This window comes from Pelobates fuscus, chromosome 11, assembly GCF_036172605.1.
Source record: "Pelobates fuscus isolate aPelFus1 chromosome 11, aPelFus1.pri, whole genome shotgun sequence".
Taxonomy (NCBI): Eukaryota; Metazoa; Chordata; class Amphibia; order Anura; family Pelobatidae; genus Pelobates; species Pelobates fuscus.
The window spans coordinates 29,282,733-29,302,380 of NC_086327.1; the positions used below are offsets into that span (position 1 = coordinate 29,282,733).

At 41.7% G+C, this 19,648-nt stretch overlaps 1 protein-coding gene across 3 annotated transcripts in view; it reads right to left on the minus strand.

Moving 5' to 3' along the window:
- Positions 1-938: 938 nt before the first annotated feature.
- Positions 939-19,648, minus strand: part of RIC8A (RIC8 guanine nucleotide exchange factor A) — a 39,911-nt gene continuing 21,201 nt past the window's right edge. For 2 of the 3 annotated variants that reach the window (XM_063436742.1, XM_063436743.1), the window contains 9 exons: positions 14,992-15,084; positions 11,505-12,119; positions 8,739-8,833; positions 8,005-8,155; positions 7,389-7,484; positions 6,713-6,857; positions 5,084-5,228; positions 3,216-3,335; positions 939-3,054 (listed from right to left, as the gene is read on the minus strand). In XM_063436742.1, coding sequence (XP_063292812.1) covers positions 2,934-3,054; positions 3,216-3,335; positions 5,084-5,228; positions 6,713-6,857; positions 7,389-7,484; positions 8,005-8,155; positions 8,739-8,833; positions 11,505-12,119; positions 14,992-15,084 — 1,581 coding nt within the window. In that variant the 3' untranslated portion in view covers positions 939-2,933. The remainder of the gene's footprint in view (positions 3,055-3,215; positions 3,336-5,083; positions 5,229-6,712; positions 6,858-7,388; positions 7,485-8,004; positions 8,156-8,738; positions 8,834-11,504; positions 12,120-14,991; positions 15,085-19,648) is intronic. The other variant, XM_063436744.1, reaches the window with a different exon arrangement.

Here is a 19,648-nt window from a genome sequence, read left to right on the forward strand (position 1 = left end):
TCTTTCAACAAAGATATAGCGAAAGTTTAGCTCGTGTAGTTTCAGTTTTGCAATTTAGTTTTCTATTGAATTATTTAACAGTTTTTAGATTGGGTTATAGACAGAGGGGCAGGGATGTTTTTACCACAAGGCAAACAAGGCATTTGCCTAGGGTGGCACTTTCGGGGGGGGAGGGGAGGGGGGAAGTGCCAAAAAATGCCACTCCAAGTTCCCAGACAAATGCCTTGTTTGCCTCGTGTTCTGGGGCTGTCCACCTTACTGTGAGTAAGTGAGTGAGTGTAGCTGTCAGTGTGTGTCTGTGAGTGAGAATGGGAGTGCCTGTGAGTGTGTGTATGTCATTTTATGTGTATCTGAGAGAGTGTGCCTATCAGTGAGTGGGTGTGTCAGTGTGTGGGTGTGTCAGTGAAAGTGTGTGTTGGTTAAACAGTGTGTGCCAATGACAGTATGTGTGTGCCAATGAATGTGTATCGGTCAGTGAGTGTATCAATGAGGGCATGTGTCTGTCAGTCAAAAAAATGGCCTTTACACGAATTGGGGGGGCAAATTTAGATTTTGGGGGTGCCCAAATTTAGTCATGCCTAGGGCAGCACAAATCCAAAATACACCACTGCAGAGGGGTATATAATTAGACATACTGAAAGAAAAATTAGCAAAGAACCTTTGCTTCCCCCCCCAGTCCTGACTGCAGGGAACTTGTTTAAATCAATGAACCCTGATGTTTATTCACCCCACTATAAACTGTCTGGAATTAAAAGAGAATTCACATTTTTGGCAATCAGAAAACAGAAAACAATGTGGAGACTTTTTAGGACTTTTCCCTCACAATTCCCATTTTAGTCCATTGGCCCCTTGGAAAATGTGACTCTGAATTAGCTCATGCAAAATATTTTAACAGCACAGGAGAAAACCAAAATTAAAATAGTAATTACAAACCTTCATCATTCTCAGTAATTTTGTTTTTATTTTAATTGGAGAAATCTTTAAAGCCGATTAAAAAGTGATAGTATCCGCATTTTTCTTTTTAACTTAGCTCTGATTCGCTAAAAGGAAATGGTAATAGAACCTCTTAACACAGGAAGACACAAAACATAAATACACCGGCACACAATTGCAATCAGTGCAAACCTGAATTAGAAATCATCATCGCATGACAATTATGACTATTATGAGTGCCTTGCTCATCCTTCTGACACTCAAACAGGGTTGCAAACTAAATTGTGGATTGCCAGAATTTCAAAAAGTCAATTCAAATAAAATTTACAAATTTAGGACAAAAATCGGCTGAACTGGAGTTATGTATTCAGCTTGGCGCTATTCGCCCAGAATTCGTTTCTGATAATTCACCCTTTATTGAACAACCATGAGAGCGTTACATATTTACTAAAGGTCAACTCATCTTTAGTTCTTCAACATCAGATCAGCAGATTTTTTGGGATGAAAAGTATACAGTGCTAATCACTAAAGTATGAGTCTCATGGTGATTTTACAATTTATGTAAAAGTGGCTGAAATGGAAAACTTCTCTAAATCAGCTGTGCTTTCAGTGTCGCTACACTTCACTTTGAAGTCTCACGTTAGTGATTAGACCTGTTGGTAATGACAAAACCATTTGAAAGGGAAAAAAACAAAAAAAACACAATGATACATTGCAACCTGCTACCTGTACAAAAAGCAGTAGAACCTTTGGAGTCCTTTGGTTGTTCGTTCTATAAAGATATTTGTTTTTAAATTACAGTCACTTGATATATGTTCAAAGAAGGTTGTGTTCTATAGATATTCAAAATGTGTTTTCACCAAATATAGGAAAATGGCAGTATAATAGATTGATTAACAGTCAAGATCATTCACAGTAACTCAATATTAAATAGAAGAGGCGGCATTAGAAATAGTTTTTGGTCAGGGACATTTAGAATTTTTGAGAGGCTTCATCAATAAAACATCCAATAATTTATGATAGGGGGAGTGAAGCTGGTACCTAATATTGGAGGTTAACTCAAGCAATTGTTTATCTATATGACCTTCATAATTCTCTGCTGGCCCATGACTGAATGTGTAGGACAATAGTTTGTCAGACACCACAGGTGGGTCATTTCTGGTGTAACTTCTTCTTCACATGTCTATATTTTTTCCTGTCTCTCTAATGACAGACCCTTTACTACGTTTGGTGCCTTAAATGTAGGGGAACTACACTTGAATAACACTGTATCCGTCTTATGAATAATGTTATAAAAACATTACTGGCTGTAATGCACAGCAGTCACAGAGGGTAACAAGGAAACATCCATCGCTCTATCTGTATTATAATTCTCTATTAATGGAACTCTTAGAAGTCAGTGAAACAGCTTCAATATACACATGAAGGTGGTCAACAATTTTTTATGGACAAGAGAGGTGAACTGGATGTCCATGGTCAATGTGATGCTGAGCCGTATACAAGAAATTTAGGACCTTCTTAAAAATAGGGGGAAAAACTAACGTCATGTCATAATGACAAGACATATTTAAGCGATTTGCATTTTTTATTAGTATGCTCTCAGAAATGGAGAATAAATTGTGTGCATTAACAGCAGCGAAGGACTTCTTCATTCTTCATCACTTGGTGAGAAGGCTCCCTACATAGAAAAAGACATCTATCTAAGCAGTGCAGCAAGCACTCAACAGCAAGTCTTTCAAAGACATGTGATCTCTCAAACTGATAAAAAAAACATTCAAGGTCTTCTCTGCCTGGGAGAGTCCCCAGAAGGAGCCTGTAACACTGCGAGTGTCATTTTGACTGCTCTATAGCTGAGGTCTCTGAGATACATCTACAGTAATCTAGATTTAAAATTCCTTATGTGTAGTGGTGTCTGTATAACGGTTTCTTGTACTCTCCCTCTCCGGCTTGGTTTGTGCTTGGCTCGGCTTCTGGATTATTTGCCCAACGCCTGAGATGTCCTAGTCTGAGTCAGAGTCCAAGTCAGATGACTCTTGTTGCTGTAGCATCTTCTGGGCAGCCTCATCTAGTGGCTTCAACCTTCCATCAGACGTTACTCCCATTGGTTGGATGATTTGTTCCCTGCATCAATAAAATAACGACATATACACTGCAGGTTTTTAAAAAAAACAATAAAAAGCCAATTTGTGAATGTTAAACGGTTAGCAAGGATGCTGTCTTCCAATGGGTAGAAAACCACAGATCAAGCTATGATTGGCTTCCATAGTATGGAAATGTCTCACCTCGATAATTTGTCAAACATGCTGACCAGCTTCATAGCTTCATATTCTTTCTGCTCTTCAGTCATTCCATCCATAGGGTTCGGCAGTTTTTCTTCAACGCGTCCGGTCACAGGATTAATACTGCAGAAAGTATTATAGAAGATTAAAATATTTTGTATGTCAGCTACGGAGAGTACATACGAAACGTAGATAAAAACCTTATGAAACGCTTATCTACAACACTTTTGGAAATTATTTAAACTACACTATATCATGGGAGAGGAAATAAAAAAAAAAACTGGAAAAAAATAAAATAAAAACAGGGTGAAAGACAATACTTAAAAATGGACAACAGCTCAAGTAGCTTGCCCTTCGGTGACATACAGCAACCCCAGATTATCGTTTTGACCTGGTTAGGCCTCATCAGTGAGTTATAGCAGATACCCCTCAAGGCACTGTGAGCAAGGTCTGAAAAAACAGATGCAAGAGAATACTGAGAAAGGACAACACCTCAAATAAATTCGTTGGACCCCTGCTCAGATCTCGAGCTAGTTTTAGCTTATCTTGTGCCATTACAAAGAGGACCTTGGCTGTTTGCATATCAGACTTATCCCACCAAAAAGGTCAATCCAGAAATGAAATGCAGGCCGGCTTTCTCTGCAAAAGAGAATGCATACTTCCTACTTTAACGTTCGGTGGAGGAGGAATAATGATCAGAGGGTGTAACAAAGACATTTTAGGAAATTGGGTGCTTCACATTTTCTGGTAACAGTTTGGGAAAGGCACCTTTCCTTTCCAACGTGACTGTGCCCCTGTCCACAAAGCAAGGTCCATGAGGATATGGTTTGAGGAGTTTAATGTAAATAAACTTGAATTGCCTGCACAGAGCTCTAACCTCAACTCCACTGGAAAAAAAAAAAAAAAGTATGACTTGGAACACCGATTCTGAGCGAGGCTTTCTTGTCCAGCATCAATGGATGACCTCACAAATGCTCTATAAGATGACTGGACACAAATTCTCAGAATAGTGGTAGCGGTTATACCTGCAATTGGGGGCTAACCCCCTTATTAATGAACATAGTTTAGGAATGGGATTTCCAGAAAGCTCACATAGGTGTGAACATACTTTTGGCTTTAACCCCTTAAGGACACATGACATGTGTGACATGTCATGATTCCCTTTTATTCCAGAAGTTTGGTCCTTAAGGGGTTAAAGTGCATATTAAAATAGATAAAGAGTAAATCCGCAGTGGATGAGACATGAAAAATGGTACTTGTAAAAATAATTGATTCACAGCATGTTTATTTCCAAACATGGCAAACAATTACACAACTAAGATAGTCAAAGAAACTACCGGTATGTTGAAATGAAATTTCACCTGATCTTTGAGGAATCGAACAAAGTTTGTCAGCCAAGTGTGGACAAGTTGGATAACAGGTTTTTATTAAGAAATAATAAAATATCAGTTGACCACTCTGTAACGCAATGTTAAACAATCAAGTCAACGCAGGACCCAATATATGAATGCACAATTACATCTGCTTAAGTGAGAGAGTTCTCATTGAACCCCAACTGCTGAAGAGTCTCCAGAACTACAACAATTGTGGAGACTTCAGATACATTTGGCATGATATTTACAGAGTTAAAAGTTGTAAGACCTAAGTCGATCAGTTCATTTAATTGGATGATGCTGAGAGATGAAAATGAACCATGAAGAAAATTGCAAATAGAATCTATAGCAAATAAATCCAAAGGTTCCTTCAAAGAATGTCAAAGTACTTGTTGCCTAATGTTCCTTGTAGTTAATAAATGTAAAGTTCCATTTCAGAGACTATAAAAGTGAATTTTGAAGAATGATCTTAAAGTCTATATGTTATATTGTACTCACTTGGGTTTTGCTTCTCTGTACTCCTCGGTATCAGTGTCTTCATCCTCAGAATAATGACCTTCCCCGCGACCACCAGCCAAAAGACCTCTGACTGCCAGCAAACCAGCTGCATTACCGTATCCAGTGTATTTAACGAAACGAGACACTAAATCCCAAGAAAGGAAAATGGTAGACCGTATTAATTACACACATTTATGACACAAATAAAAGTATAGGTACATTGTGCTGAGCTCTCTACACACTAGACATGCCCAACACTAGAATGATAAAAAAAACACACACAAAAACTTGGATTTTGTCAGATGGTGACTGAAAATGAGTCGACCTGGTCTGCCAGTTTCTATTCTGAAAGCACAAGCATGACACTTGATTTGGGTTCCTCCTAAGTAATGCTGTGTATCTATTCCAAGCTTTCTTAAAACGGCACGGTCACCGCCCCCCTTTCACAGAAATTCCAACCCAGTCAAGTGATATAAAGAGACAAAGAAGGGACCACTTTATCTCTGTATTTCCCCTCCGCCTGACTTTCCTCAACACAAGGTGGAGCCTATCAGTGACGACTGCAGGGAATTGGCCGTGTCTAGAGGATCCCCGTGGATTTGCGGAATCCCCCATAGACCTCCATGCTGTATCTTTGCGCATGTCATGTGTCCTTAAGGGGTTAATTGGGGAAGGGCGCAGACACACATACATTTTGGAGCATAGGAAGCTGGCAAACATAGATTTTAGGTTTTTAGTTCACCTATTTAAGGCTAAAATTTTAAATTCACTTTAAATTCCTCACAATTCCCATTTTAGTGCTCTCCTGGACACAGATCATTTCAACATGCTCATTGGCAGCATACAGAAATTTCTACTCTGCAGTATACGGAATTCAAATACTGCATAAATAAAAAAAAGTCAATAACTTAAGAACAACTTTAATTTTATTCTGCTTTGATCCAATTATCGATTGCCATCAGCAGGTAATTACTGCATTCCTGCAATGCAACACTTTTCATGTGATGCCAATCAAGCAAGAAAAAGTACAATGTGTCCAGAAGCACATGATGGATCTGCCAACAATAGGGAGACCGACTGGAAATGATTTGTGCTGAAACGACCTAGGTTGCCAGGTCTGCGTATGAGTGCCGGATCGCAAGTAAATGATTACCGTGGTCTGCACCTGATACAGACTCCCAAGAAGTTTTGGCACAGCTAGAGTAGTGGCCTAGGCTGGGTTTAAAGAAAGGGTGTCCAGGGCCACCGTACTTGCCCGAACGTGTGGTCCTCCTCCTTTTATCTGCTAGGGGCATGGGGGCAGAAACTCGATGCTCAATAAACTGATCGTACCCACACTATGGCTACAAAAGCTTATACAAAGCTGGTTCACTTATAAGTATTTTTCTGTCTGGAGAGAAATTAGCAGAGCATGCGCAGTCTGTGGCTCAGGTCAATCCAGGTCTTAAATTTGAAAGTTACTTTAAATTAACTTAGAATTTTTTACAATTCTTACTTGAGTGAGTAACTACCTAATTAGAATACAAGTTTAGCAGACACTTGGCATTCGCACTAAGGGTCTACTCTCCATTCTATTCTTTACTAGCTGTGCAGTCTGCACCTACAAAGTTAGTTTGAGCAATCACTAACCATTTTCCTTGCAAAGGACAAACAGGAACTCAGCGGCACAGTGCTTGACATCCGTATCTACATGAGTCATCAGTCTCACTAGCTTATTGCGAAGCGTGTTTCCCACTTCGGGACGGTTTTTCACATCTCTAAGAGGTGGAAGAACCTGCAACAGTTGAAAGGAGTTTATATCCTGGAAAAAAAACATGCTAATACGTTTCTACGATGGCTGAAAAATATTTTTCATGAAATTAAACCATAACAAGTTATTGTGAAAGGCAAAACAATTATGCTCACTATTGTATTATTGAGTGTGTTTATTGCATATTATCGCTATATCTTGCTGCTATCGAGCAAACATATACACAACATCTACTTTTTGAGACCCGACATTCAACGTGCTATCATCTGGTATAACAAAGTATATCATGGTTTGCCATACAGACAATTTACAAAGTAGTCATAGAGAGTCATTCCATATACCATGCGAACATTTATTATGCGAATAACATGACAAATGTGCTTCCAACGAAGGAATTCAGTTGACCAATCGATAAAACATATCTGAGAGAGGGGTAAAGTTAATGGAAGAATACAGGAAAAAGAAAAAGAAAAAAGAAGGAGAAGGGAAATTATTGGATGGGCCATCTGGTTTCTGACAAGGTCCATCTAATGAAGCAACCCAGTTCAGTCTTACCTTTGCACGGAGGAATTTCCGAGTCTCTCGATGGACACGTGAACTTTCAGTCAGCAGGTTCAGGACGGGTGTCAGTGTCTCTCTTAACTTGTGGCCCTGCAGTATAAAACCAATATTCAAATTAATGTAGATGTATATTTAGGGAACAGGGGCGTTCAAGGACAGTCTCACGTGGCAAAAAGAAAGCCGTCTACAACAACCGGCCTCACTACAGCCTAACCAGACTAAGACAGGCAAAACAACATTGGAGATTTAGGTCAAGGCAGCTGTAGATAACTTTTTCCAAAAATGAAAAATATTAAGATTTTGTAATATATTTTTCTACATTATATTTTTATGATATTTTAATAGGTTGAAAAAAATAATTTTAAAAGTTTGTCTAAAAGATTAAATTGTATGGAAAAAAACGTATCCAACAAGATTAAATGGATGCATTAGTCCTCATTTACTGTTTAGTAAATAAACTATAGAGAGTCTATTTTAATTACTTTCCCTAAAAAAGATGCAAGATGAAACTTAAATCAGATGCAAGGCACAGAAAATTCTAAAGGAAAAGCTGCCTTTTCCACTGAGGTACGGTTGCAATCTATGGTTGACTTTGTGGAAGGTTACTGACCCTGTCTAGTCTCCTGTCCAGGAACTGAAGGAGAACCTCTACTGTGTCCATATTCATCCCCATGTATTCCACCGAGCCAAGCTCGACTTTGGGTGTCAGCAGCACATCAAGGCACATGAGAGGCAGATTAACCAGCAGGTTCACGGTGTGCCTGAAAACGGAACAAAATGGAATCTCCTGTTACCTTCCAATCCACGCTACGTCTCACATAGAACCTTTATAAGAATGTCATATCTCAACATTTGAAAGATATTTAGTGCTGCTTAACTTCCGTGTTTTTGATGGGACGGTCCTCAATCAGAGCTTCTATCCCACTTTCCTGGGTTTGCTCCCTTGTGTTCCCAAATGAGATCCCTGGTGACCTCAGCAAGCTTCGGGAGTCTGTCCCAAGTAGAGTTGACCTCTTTGGGAGTCACCAGTGGTGACACAAGCCACATACCTGGCACCTCACCCCCCACCCACTTAGGCTCTTATCTAGACTGCGTGTAATATAGCCTGTGTGCACCATTTTGTGATGAAGATATATATATTTATTCACAAATATCTCTTTTCAGTGGTTTCTTAACCTTGGGCTCTCTGTGTGGCCATATTGAGCCAGAAGCATTGATTAGTGTGCATTTCATCAATTTCAAAAGAATGAGAGATTGAGCTGAGCCTGCTGGGGATAAGACTTATAATTCTATAATGATACAGGTAGAGCAGTAACGACTAAGTCCTTATTTTAGCCATCTTACCCATGAAACTCTTCTGTTCTGTCATCCCCATCACTCTGCCTGATTAGACAGTGCCTGAGAATAGCCGCTAGGTGGCGATAGAGAGCTGCATCTTCCTGTTGGTAATATAATTTTTTTTAAAATGATTAGTGATTTATCATTACTACAGAATGGAGAATTCATTAACAAAGATATCTCAAGGCTGACTGAGTATCAAGTAAATGCTTTTTACAAGCATGCTTTGCAAGGATTATATTCATGCACATTCAAAAGGATGAATCCTTACAAAACTAACAAGAAAAAACAAAAAATATATACGGTAAATAGAATTATTCACTAAGGTGTAACTTGTCAGAGATTCAAAGTGAATTTCTAATTAAGACCAAAATAGCCATATTGGGGGAAAAAAAGTCTATGTTATTAATTCTAAAAAATGTTAATGTTTTCTTCCCCCTGACAATACACACCCAAAAAAAAACCTGTTTACGTCAGAAATGAAAGTGAAAACGATGAATCACAAGGAAATCAGAACTCTGAACTATATGATTCATAATTTGTGGAATCATTTCTGCCGTTAAAGAATATGACGGGGGAAATGGGAGGATTTTTGGTCGGGCAGCTTTAATGGTTTAATATCAAACTGTTTTGTAATGTTTTGACGCAAGTTGGGGCATATCTCCAACCCTAGGGGCCTCCCTATTTTGGCTACATGGATAAAGTGGAATTAATACCTCCGTCATCAATTTTAATTAATAGGTTTCTAGTGGGGGGCGGAGCCTGACCGTTTAACTGAGCAGACGTGGGAGACTCGGCTCCTGCCAAACGGGCAGAAAACCGGGCACAAACGAAGACAAAACAGCCTGGGAACTTACCAGGGGGCATCACCCACGTCGGGGGTGCCCTCCTGAACCCAGCGATACCTCTTGGATGCCCGTCGGGGCCAGAAAAGAGGGATACTAAGCGCTGCCTGTGAGGGATAGAGTCGTGCAGAGGCGGCCGCTCTGACCGACGCTGAACCCCCGAGGCGACATAGCTGGACTCCAATCCCCCCCCCCCTGGACCGGTGGGGGTTATCCCGGTCCCCACAGGACACGCAGACCGAAGTTGCTGATGAACTCTCTGGCCGCACCGCCTGCAAAGTCACCAACAATCCGAGGCAAACCTAAGATGGCCGCTAAGCAAGGGGCAGAGGCAACGGGCATAAGACCTCAACCATACACTAACCCCCTGGAAACGTTTGATTCGCTTTGCAGGAGCCTCTGGTCCATACTCCGCCGCCGTGGAATCTCACGCAGCCGAGCAGCTAAAATGATCGCCTCGTGGATCCGCCCTATGACCCGCCGGCGCCATTACAGGTACCCACTCCAGGCCTCCACTGTGACCACGCGGCCTGGCCGGCGCCAAAACCGCTCACATAAGGAAGCGACAACTTACTACCCAAGCGCACAAGCTCGCCCCACTACACGCTGGAGATGGGCCAACGAACATCCCCCACAGCCACACCACTCACCTAGACACAGAATTCCGGAGCAGACAAGCTCCAATCTACGCCCCAAAGGTATGGCAGACCGCCGCGCTATAGAGCAGTGGGGAAAAGGCCGCACAGATACAGGAGCTGGATCCCAGCCCCAAGGGTCCACCGGCGAGATTTCTGTTGATAAAAAACGGGACATTCCGGCGAGAGGCATAGGCTAAGGCTCCCATCACATTGCTTCCTAGCCGACAGGACCTGCTCTGACCTGTAGGAACGGGACTCTGGCTGCTGATAGGCAGGCCCAATAAACCAGGGCACCCTACCCATGAATACCCTAAGGAGCTGCTGTTTCTCTACATTACTTAACCAGGACTAACAGAGGACACTGCCGCGGCTTAGCAATAAGATGCCATAATTATTATGTACCTCACACACACCATGCTTCACTGCAGGACACCAGTTCACCTTACATAGGCGGGCCCACACGGAGCAAAAGCTAACAGGCAGCTCACACGGTTACCTAGATTTTTAGGGCTCAGCAGCAGTTTCTATGTCACATCTTATTTGTTATTCTTTTTTTTCTTTTTTTTTGGCATATTTGACTCTTTATATTCACATGTTTAAGCTCAGTGTTGATGTCACGTGTTCCCTGTGGTTTCACACCTAGTTAAAGCTATAGGCAGCATAACTCTTTTAATGTCTAGTTGGTACAGCAAAGATAGGCGAAGCAAAAACAAAGCCTAGACAGGACCAAATAGTAAGTGACTACATAGGTCGCAGAGATAACTAACTATTACACGCTAAGACTCACAGGCTAAATATGCAACCATATCTGTCCAAATAACTACAAAATGTACATTGTTCTTCATGCCACATAACTGCTATGCAATGTTAAATGATGCGAAGGTACCTGCTGTTGTGGCAGTGCATTCCCGCTTGTCTAATCTATGTACAAATAAAATAAAGAATTTAAAAAAAAAAAAAAAAAAATAGGTTTCTAGTGTACTTTAGTAAACAACCAATGCAACAAGCTTAATTCAGAAGGCACTGTAAATATACAGCTCATTGTAGTGATTATGGTGTGAAGGAATTATGGGCGCAATCGCATAATTTTTTTCTCAAAATGTTTTGGAGGAGGTTGAAAACAACGGGTTCTCTCCTCAGCACCCGTAGTTCATTTCCTCTTGAGTCGCATATGTATTGCAAAATTAACACTTTAGCATTAACTATATCAATTCTGTCCAATATGTTTGGTAGTGATTGGCTAATTGGTTGATTGGTAATCACTCTAGGTTGCCTTACCCGCACCTCACCTCGTCTACTTCCCTGCGGCTGATATCGAAAGTGATATTGAAGAGGGTCTTCAAGATTTCCATCACCCTCTCGGTTTCCTCTTTTCCCAGAGGTGGAGCAAGTCGATCTGTGACAACCTCATAAATGTCGGACCACTTCAGAGCAAGGGTACTTTCCAAAGCATCGGTGAGAAGACTGATGCCCCTTAGCTCTCTTGCCAGCTGCCTACGCACATCCACCCTCAGGGCAGTAAGGAGGAAGAGAAGACGAAGGTCAAAGAATTTGCACTCATGAGACGATCGGGTTTCATTGTATAATTTTAAACGGCGAGCTAGGCCGCACACTAGACGCAGGTCTGTGGCCACCTCTTGGGCTTCCACGCTGTTGTATACAATGTTACACAGTCCCTTCAGAGCTTCAACAACGCTCTCACTATCTGGGATTCGAGGAACTTCTAACTCGTCTGAGTAGTCCAGACCTGCATATTTGGCCAAGGTATGCATTGCAGAGCGGCTGGTGAAGGGGGACAACCCATACTTGTCTCTGGATAGGATACGAATCGTTTCCAAGCAGGCCACCTGGCACGAAGGCTGTAGATCCCGATCCAAGAACTTTACCACCACCTCTCCAAGTTTCTAAATACGGGATACAGGAAAAAAAAATAGAGGCAGCATGATATACCAATTAGACTGTATTTACTTTACTTAGTTGTTCCGTGATATACGTTCATTGTTTTATTCCGTGTTAATTCAAATATACTACAAACTAAAGCAGAATTACAGCACTTGAGAATAGCATTGACAGGACAATATAAACGATGTCATGAAGACCAATAGCTAAACACAAAATGGTTTAATTAGGAACAATATTTCTTGGTGTCCTATTCTTTGCTACTTTTATTGCGCACTTAAAAGTGTGGTTGTCTATTATCCTTCATTGTTTAGCTATGAAATAATGCCAATGCCAATAATGTCTCATTTAACTATCCACAGTCTCTCTTAGCCCACATCCATCTCCACTCACATAGAAAAGAAATCAAATATATGTACAGGGATGGAACTTGGCTCCTAATTTTCCCAAAATCTCACATAGCTGTCTGCTTTACTGGGTCATGTAAAAACAAAAACCCAACTACAATGGACACTCTAAAGAGCAAAACCACCAGCGTGTAGTAGCGATGGTGCCAAGAGTGCCATAGAACCCCCCAAGGTCCTAGCAGGCGCATCCGGTTCTCAATACCAGAAGGTGAGAAGCAGGAACCACCGCCCAGAGGACACCAGGTAAAAAATTCAAACCATTCGCAAAAGGTTTGACTATTTAGACTGGGGGCATGGACCTCCTAGCACAATAACTGCTACAGAGCACTGCAGTGGTTATGGTCATTGGAGCGTTTTTTTCCAAGCAGACGGAGACATAAATGCAACCTCTGATAAGATTATACATTGAATTATTGGAAATATCGTAATGTTTGGTACAATAAGAAAATTGCATTTACCACCCACTGCAATTCAGCATGCACTCGTGGTCCCAATATAAATCACATGAATAAAAGGTTATCCAATCCAAATATTTGCAAGGACATAAAATAAATGGACAATGACTGTAATAGCAAGAATGGGAAAGATGGAAGATCGTCCGTGCCTGCATTTGGCCAACCTGTACCTGAAAACATCCCTGTTAGCTAACTCCCTAAAAATTCTAGACATTCAATCTATATTAAAATCATAATTATACCAATAACGGTACATTGAGATAACCCCTTTATTTCTAGATAGATCCAGTTTTATTATTATTATTGTTTATTATTATTGCAACTCACTCATTTTATCGACCTCAGAATGTTGAAACGCTGAAATGCCTACGCTGTGAACTGAAACCTAGAGGAACAGAGCAGTACTGACGCATTAACGAACTAAGATAAATCACAGGAAACCACTGCTGTTTAGGGAAATTCTTCTAATGACTTTACTGGAGTGAAAAAGGAAATCTGATTTGACGTATATAGCAGTGTAACAATCTGTTCCTATATCACAACTCCTACACTATGGACTAGGGATCATGGGACTTAGTGTCCACAACTATAGATTTACTACAGATTTGTTTAAACAGCAATTGGATAAATACTTGCAAAAACATAACATACAGGGATATCATTTCTAATTAGTGGGGTAATAGCTGCTTGATCCAAGGAGACATCTGACTGCTATTTTGGGGTCAAGAAGGATTTTTTCCCCTAGTTTGTTGCAAAATTGGAAGCGCTTCAGACTGAGTTTTTTGCCTTCTTTTGGATCAACAGCAAAAACAAATGTGAGGAAGGCTGAACTTGATAGACGCAAGTCTCTTTTCAGCTATGTAACTATGTACAGGTACTGTACACTGGTACTGTGGGAGAGGAGGTATTGTAATCGGCTATACCTTTGGGGGAGTTAAATTAATTTATTACACTAGTGCTGTGCAAGAATTTTAAAGAGGTTTTATGAGGGGGGAGATAGAACCCAGCAGTAAGACCTTAATCTGATAAGTGGCAGTCTGGCAGACCTAATGTATAGTAGGTCCCTATGTAAGAATTTGGGGGTTCCCCAACCACATCCCAGTGGAATTTTCACTTCCACTTTGAAGCACGACACTTACATAAATGTTACTTCTGTGAATATATGGGGACAACATACATATACATGGACACATTATGTGTGCTAATGTATGTGCACGATGAATGTGAACACACACACACTCATACATAGACATATATTCTATTATATTATTGCACACTAAGCCACATACACACATCCTCAAACTAACACACACCTGGTAACCCACACAAAATGCCCTCTCTAAGTACTATTAGTGTCATGTGCAGCTACTGACTAATCATCACACAAAATAAAGGTTTGAAAACACCCCATTCACACGCACAACAGAAATAATCAAACAATATTAACCCACAGTCCCAGTGTCTCCCAGCCCTGTCTTCACTACTCCTTCCCTGAACTCCCAGTCACACTGAGCAGTGGATTTCACCGCTCAGGCATCCATTCTACCTGCACACATAATATTGAGAGATATAGCAGCTAGTGAGGCAGTTACCATAGCAGCTGAGTGCATGGCTGTGCATGGCTGTGCAAACCCAGTAAAAGGAAGCTCTCAGCAGCCATGACTGATTTGGGCAGACATGGAAACACATGTGGACTGATGTAAGAAACTGAGTAATTAACTTCAGGTCTCTCTGTTATAGGCTTTTACAAGGCTGGTCAGAGAGAGGAGTAGTAGAGACAGTCCAGGGGTACTGGGAGAGGAGGGTCAGGGAAGTATTGTTACAGTGAGCAGTCTCCTAGTCATCCCTACCCCTGGCACAGTCCCTGCTGAGCCGTTTTATACTCCTCTGGGCAGATGGGGAGGTAGGATGAAGAAAAACACTTTAACTGTGCTTAGTTTCTCCCTTTTGTACGGATCCACATTGAAGCTGGGTAATAAATCACGATTCTACAGGGACAATCAATCTAATCTCACCTGACGCAGTCTCAGATCGTGATCCTTTGAGAACTCCAAATCATAGTCAGAGAAAGACTTAGGGACCGAGTCCCGGAATTTCTTTTTCCTGAACTAAAAAAGGCGCGAAAGCATGAAAATGAAGATGGAAGAAAATGACAGTGGTGTTAGGATTAGGATAGCGAGGGTCTAGAAAAAGGAACAGTACAATGGAAGTCATCTAGAAAATGAGACACAGTCCAACGGAACCCTTGGGATATAGAACTAGAACACAGATTGCAGACCAAGTGGCAGACTGACGCTGCAATGCAGGCTATGACAGTGAAGCAGAATAAGTGTTTATAGTGATAACTGTGCAGAAAACAAGTATCGTAATTAATTAAACAAAAAAAAAAAAACTTTGTGTATAGTATGCTGCCTGAAATAGATTCACGTTCATTATCTCTACAGGTTGAAGTGGAGGAGGGAACAGGTAAGACGTCAGATCGTGATATAAAAGTAGGAATACGTGTAATGGGGGTGTTCCAGGGCACCGTGGCAAAAGTCTTACAAATAAAGACCCTGTTAAAGTTGGACAGACTGTGAGTTTACTCTGTTAGTTTGGTAGGATCCAGTAGATTATGTTGGTCTCAAAACATATGTTATTTTTCTCTCCTTAAGAGACATACAAGGTAAACGGGTAACAAGGACCCGGCCGGACAGGTGGTCAGAAACAAAAGATACGGTAGATAATGTTTGCAAGTTCGGTTATTTAATCTTTGATTATTATAGTTTTAGATGCACGTTAAGATGTCTAACACAATAACAAATGCATTTGACGATACGTAAAGCCAAGCAATAATGGTGTAATGTGAAAAAACGAGATGTAACCTATGTGACACCATATGATTTTGGCATGTTCTGTTATACACAATGTTTATGTCAAATGCTTCAATCAAAAATAAAGTATTTAAAAAAAATAAAATAAACATACAAGGTATGTTGTCCTTATCATTTGTGCACGGGTTTTTTAGTTTTTTGCTTTTTTTTTTTTAGTTATCTTGAAACTATTTTGCTAATTTTGAGAGATTCTGACTTGCTGTGAGGGAACTATATGTTGCATGTTTATTGCATTTGTACCGCATTGAACACATTTACCACGATTCATTTTCAAACGAATACGATAAGCAACCTGTGAATGTAAAGCTTTAACCACTAAAGGGATTTATACATACAATGGATGTTCTCGACGAATGAGTAAGGAGTAGTCTTGAAAACACTGTGTACATACCGGGTAGCCGGTTTTTATTCATGATATTGTGACAATTTTTGACCATTGTTTTTATGATATCAATGGTGGAGATGTAACCTAGAGCATTTGCATTTTATAAGAAAATGGAGATTTGGGCCTGCTTCATTTATTAATGCCATATCACTTCATTTCTCTATATAAAAGGTTGTGCAGTGTATATGTCTATGTAATGTTTATCTGATGGCTGTTTTAAGTTCACTGGTCAAACTGATTTTGTTACACATTGCAGACATTAGCTTAGAAAACTCATGGCAGCTTGGAATTCCCTGCTGGTGGGGTTATACCAGTTCTGAACAGAAACCTTTAAAATGCAAAATAAAGATTTGTATGATAACATTAAGGGTCCTTATGGAGTTAGGTCTTTTTTTTTTTTTTTTTTTTTTTTAATTCTTTATTTTTGTGGATAAAGCATGATGTTTACAATAATACATGTTTGGCAATATAATGAACAGACAATGCAGTAGTTTCAACATGTTGCGGGGACTATCCAGTTTTATAATTTTAATATCTTTTACAGCCCTCTCTTGCCTGTTCTCCTGCGGGTGTTTGGTGATGTGCTGGGGGGCTCTTTTCCTATGGCTGGGGAGTGCCCTTATGCTCTGTAATGTGAAAGTACGTGTGGCAATAACGGATGGCACATCTGGGAGGGTGATCTGCTGGTGAAGCTCAGTTAGTGCTGTGGGTGCCCATATGCTTAGTAGTGGCACGGTATAAGTGGCGTGGGCCTGAGGCACGCTTAAAAATATGGGTACCTGGCATGGGTCCTGACAGACTTGGGCAAAGGGCTTGGGGCTTTAATTGGGGTTAAGAAAAAAAATAACAAAACAAACTGCGTTCGCTTGCCGAGTGCAAGGGACGCGGGCAGTATTAACTCTGCTTTGTGCACTCAAAATAAGGGGGGGGATTAACTTGGTTGTGTAATCTGGGCCGTGGCTTGCGGAGCCAGTGGTAGGAAGTTTTCTAAGAAGGGGGATTAACAGTCCAGGGAACTGCTAGTGCTCCTGCTGTCTACAACATGAAGAGAGATATGGAACTTGCGTGTCTGTAACTGGATCAGGTAGGTAGGGCAGCGACTTGCTGACCCTCTCCTCTGGGCACGAAGGGGGTGATATCTGCCACAGTCCAAGGTGGTCGAGCTGTTTCTTGTGTTGCTGCTGGCGTCGGTATGCCCAATGATCTGAGGAATGCCGGTATTTCAGAAGTGTGTAGTAGCTTGTATGTCACGCCTGCCTTTTCCGCTTGTAGTCTGCGTGGGCCCCATTTGTAGGGGATAGCTTGATCCCGTAGTAGTTGTGTGACCTGCCGAAATGATTTCTTCCACTGAATAGTGTGTCTGGAATAGTCTCTGTAAAATGCTAGTTGTGCCCCTTCAAACGGCACTGTGGGAGAGTCTCTCGTAGCCCCCATAAGTATTCCTCGGTCAGAGTCCCTTACAAATTTTATCAGGACATCGCTAGCTCCTACTTGTGGCGTAGAGGTCGCCCTGGAGAGCCTAAAGCAGGAGTCAATCATTACCTGCTTCGCTTGGCGTGGTGTCAGCAGTGTGGCTATGAGCCGCCGGCAGAAATGTGGCAGTTCGTTTCCGGTGATCGTCTCTGGCACTCCCCGGACCCTCAGGTTCCGTGCCTTGTGCCTGTCATCCATGTCCGCCAGTTGTGCTTGCTGGTCAGCACACTGCTTGCGCAGGGTGTTCAGTGCGGCATCTGTGGCATTTTGCGCCAGCGTTGCACCTTTCGCGCCCTCCTCCACTGCAGCCACCCTGTTGGTTAGCGTAGCCATATCCTCTCTCACCAGTGCCATATCGGCCTGAAACATGATCTTGATTTCTTTTACCAGGGCTTTGATATCCGCTTTGGTGGCGGGTGCTGAGTCTCCCTGATCCAGGGGTGCCTGGGGTGTTTGGCGCTCTCGGCTCAGTGAGGAGGGTTCAGTGTAGTGGCTATCCTCGTCTGAGGATTGGGAGGTGTAAGCCTCCGGCGCCATCTTGGGATTTGCCGGCCGCGTGGCTGCGCGGAGGAAAGCCCCGATATCTCCCGATCCTATGCTCGGATCTGCCCGCTGTTTCTTATTTTTCTTCCCCATAACTCAGGGAATCCGTGCCCCGTCTTTGGTGAGCCGGGGAGCCGGTATTTGACGACTCTGGACAGCGTTTGTCGGCACGGTACACGGAGCAGCAGTGCTGTGCGACTATCCTGCTCGGGTGCTGGCTCTGCCCCCCCGGAGTTAGGTCTTTTTAAGGTCTTTGTACTGTAAGACAATAAGACTGGGTCCTAAAATCAAGAATTGCTAAATTATGCTAAAAATGCCAATCTGTGACTACTGTAGAGGTGGATAAATACATTGGATAAAATTGATTTTGCAATTCACTTTAGAATCAATTTGCTGCTATAGCTGTAGATTAAATGTGTGCGTGTTTTTTTTTTATGTGTGTTTTAAAGGGACTCTCCAGTGCCAAGAAAACATATCCGTTTCCCTGGCACTGCAGGACCCTGCAGTGCCCCTCTCCCTCCCACGCCATGTTGCACTTACCTGAATCCAGCGCTGATGTCCCTCAGTGCTGAGTCAGGCTTCGCCCACACTCCTCCCCCGCCGACATCAGCCGGTGGGGGAGACCTAATGCGCATGCGCGGCATTGGCCGCACGCACATTATACCTCCCCATAGGAAAGCATTATTCAAAGCTTTCCTATAGGGATTCCGGTGATGCTGGAGGTCCTTATGCATAGCGTAAGTACGTCCAGCGTCGTTTCAAACACTTTTTGTGTTCTAAGAACACGGAAGTCCCTCTAGTGGCTGTCTATCAGACAGGAGGACTTAACCCTGCAAGGTAATCATTTCAGTTTATAAAAACTGCAATAATTACACTTGCAAGGTTAAGGGTGGTGGCAATTGGCACCCGAGCCACTACAATGGTCAGAAGTGGTCTGGGTGCCTGGAGTGTCCCTTTAATGTTTTGCAATTTAATCCTGTATATCTGTTTTCAAGTTTTTATTTTGGTTCTGATCAGCTGGTAGGAACTATGATACAAATTTGTTACACAGCATACAAATTCTAACAGCAAGACCAACACAGTCACGTTTTTTAAAGAAACACTATATCCACCCATATGACTTCAATGAAGTCGTCTGGGTGCAGTGTCCTGTGCTTTTAACACTACAATATAAAACATTGCTGAGAGCTGTGACACAAAAGCCCATAAGAAAGCACGGATTCCTGTGTAGAGCTAGGGACAGGGGCACTATATTCCTTTAATTTTTTTAAAAACATTTTTTAAAAACAAGTGGTTATGTTGACTAGAATTTCCTGGATTCTTCCAGAGTTTAATTCCACACCATTTTTATTTAAACTGGTGCTCTCCCTGGTGCCCAAAGTCAACTCCTTCTGACAC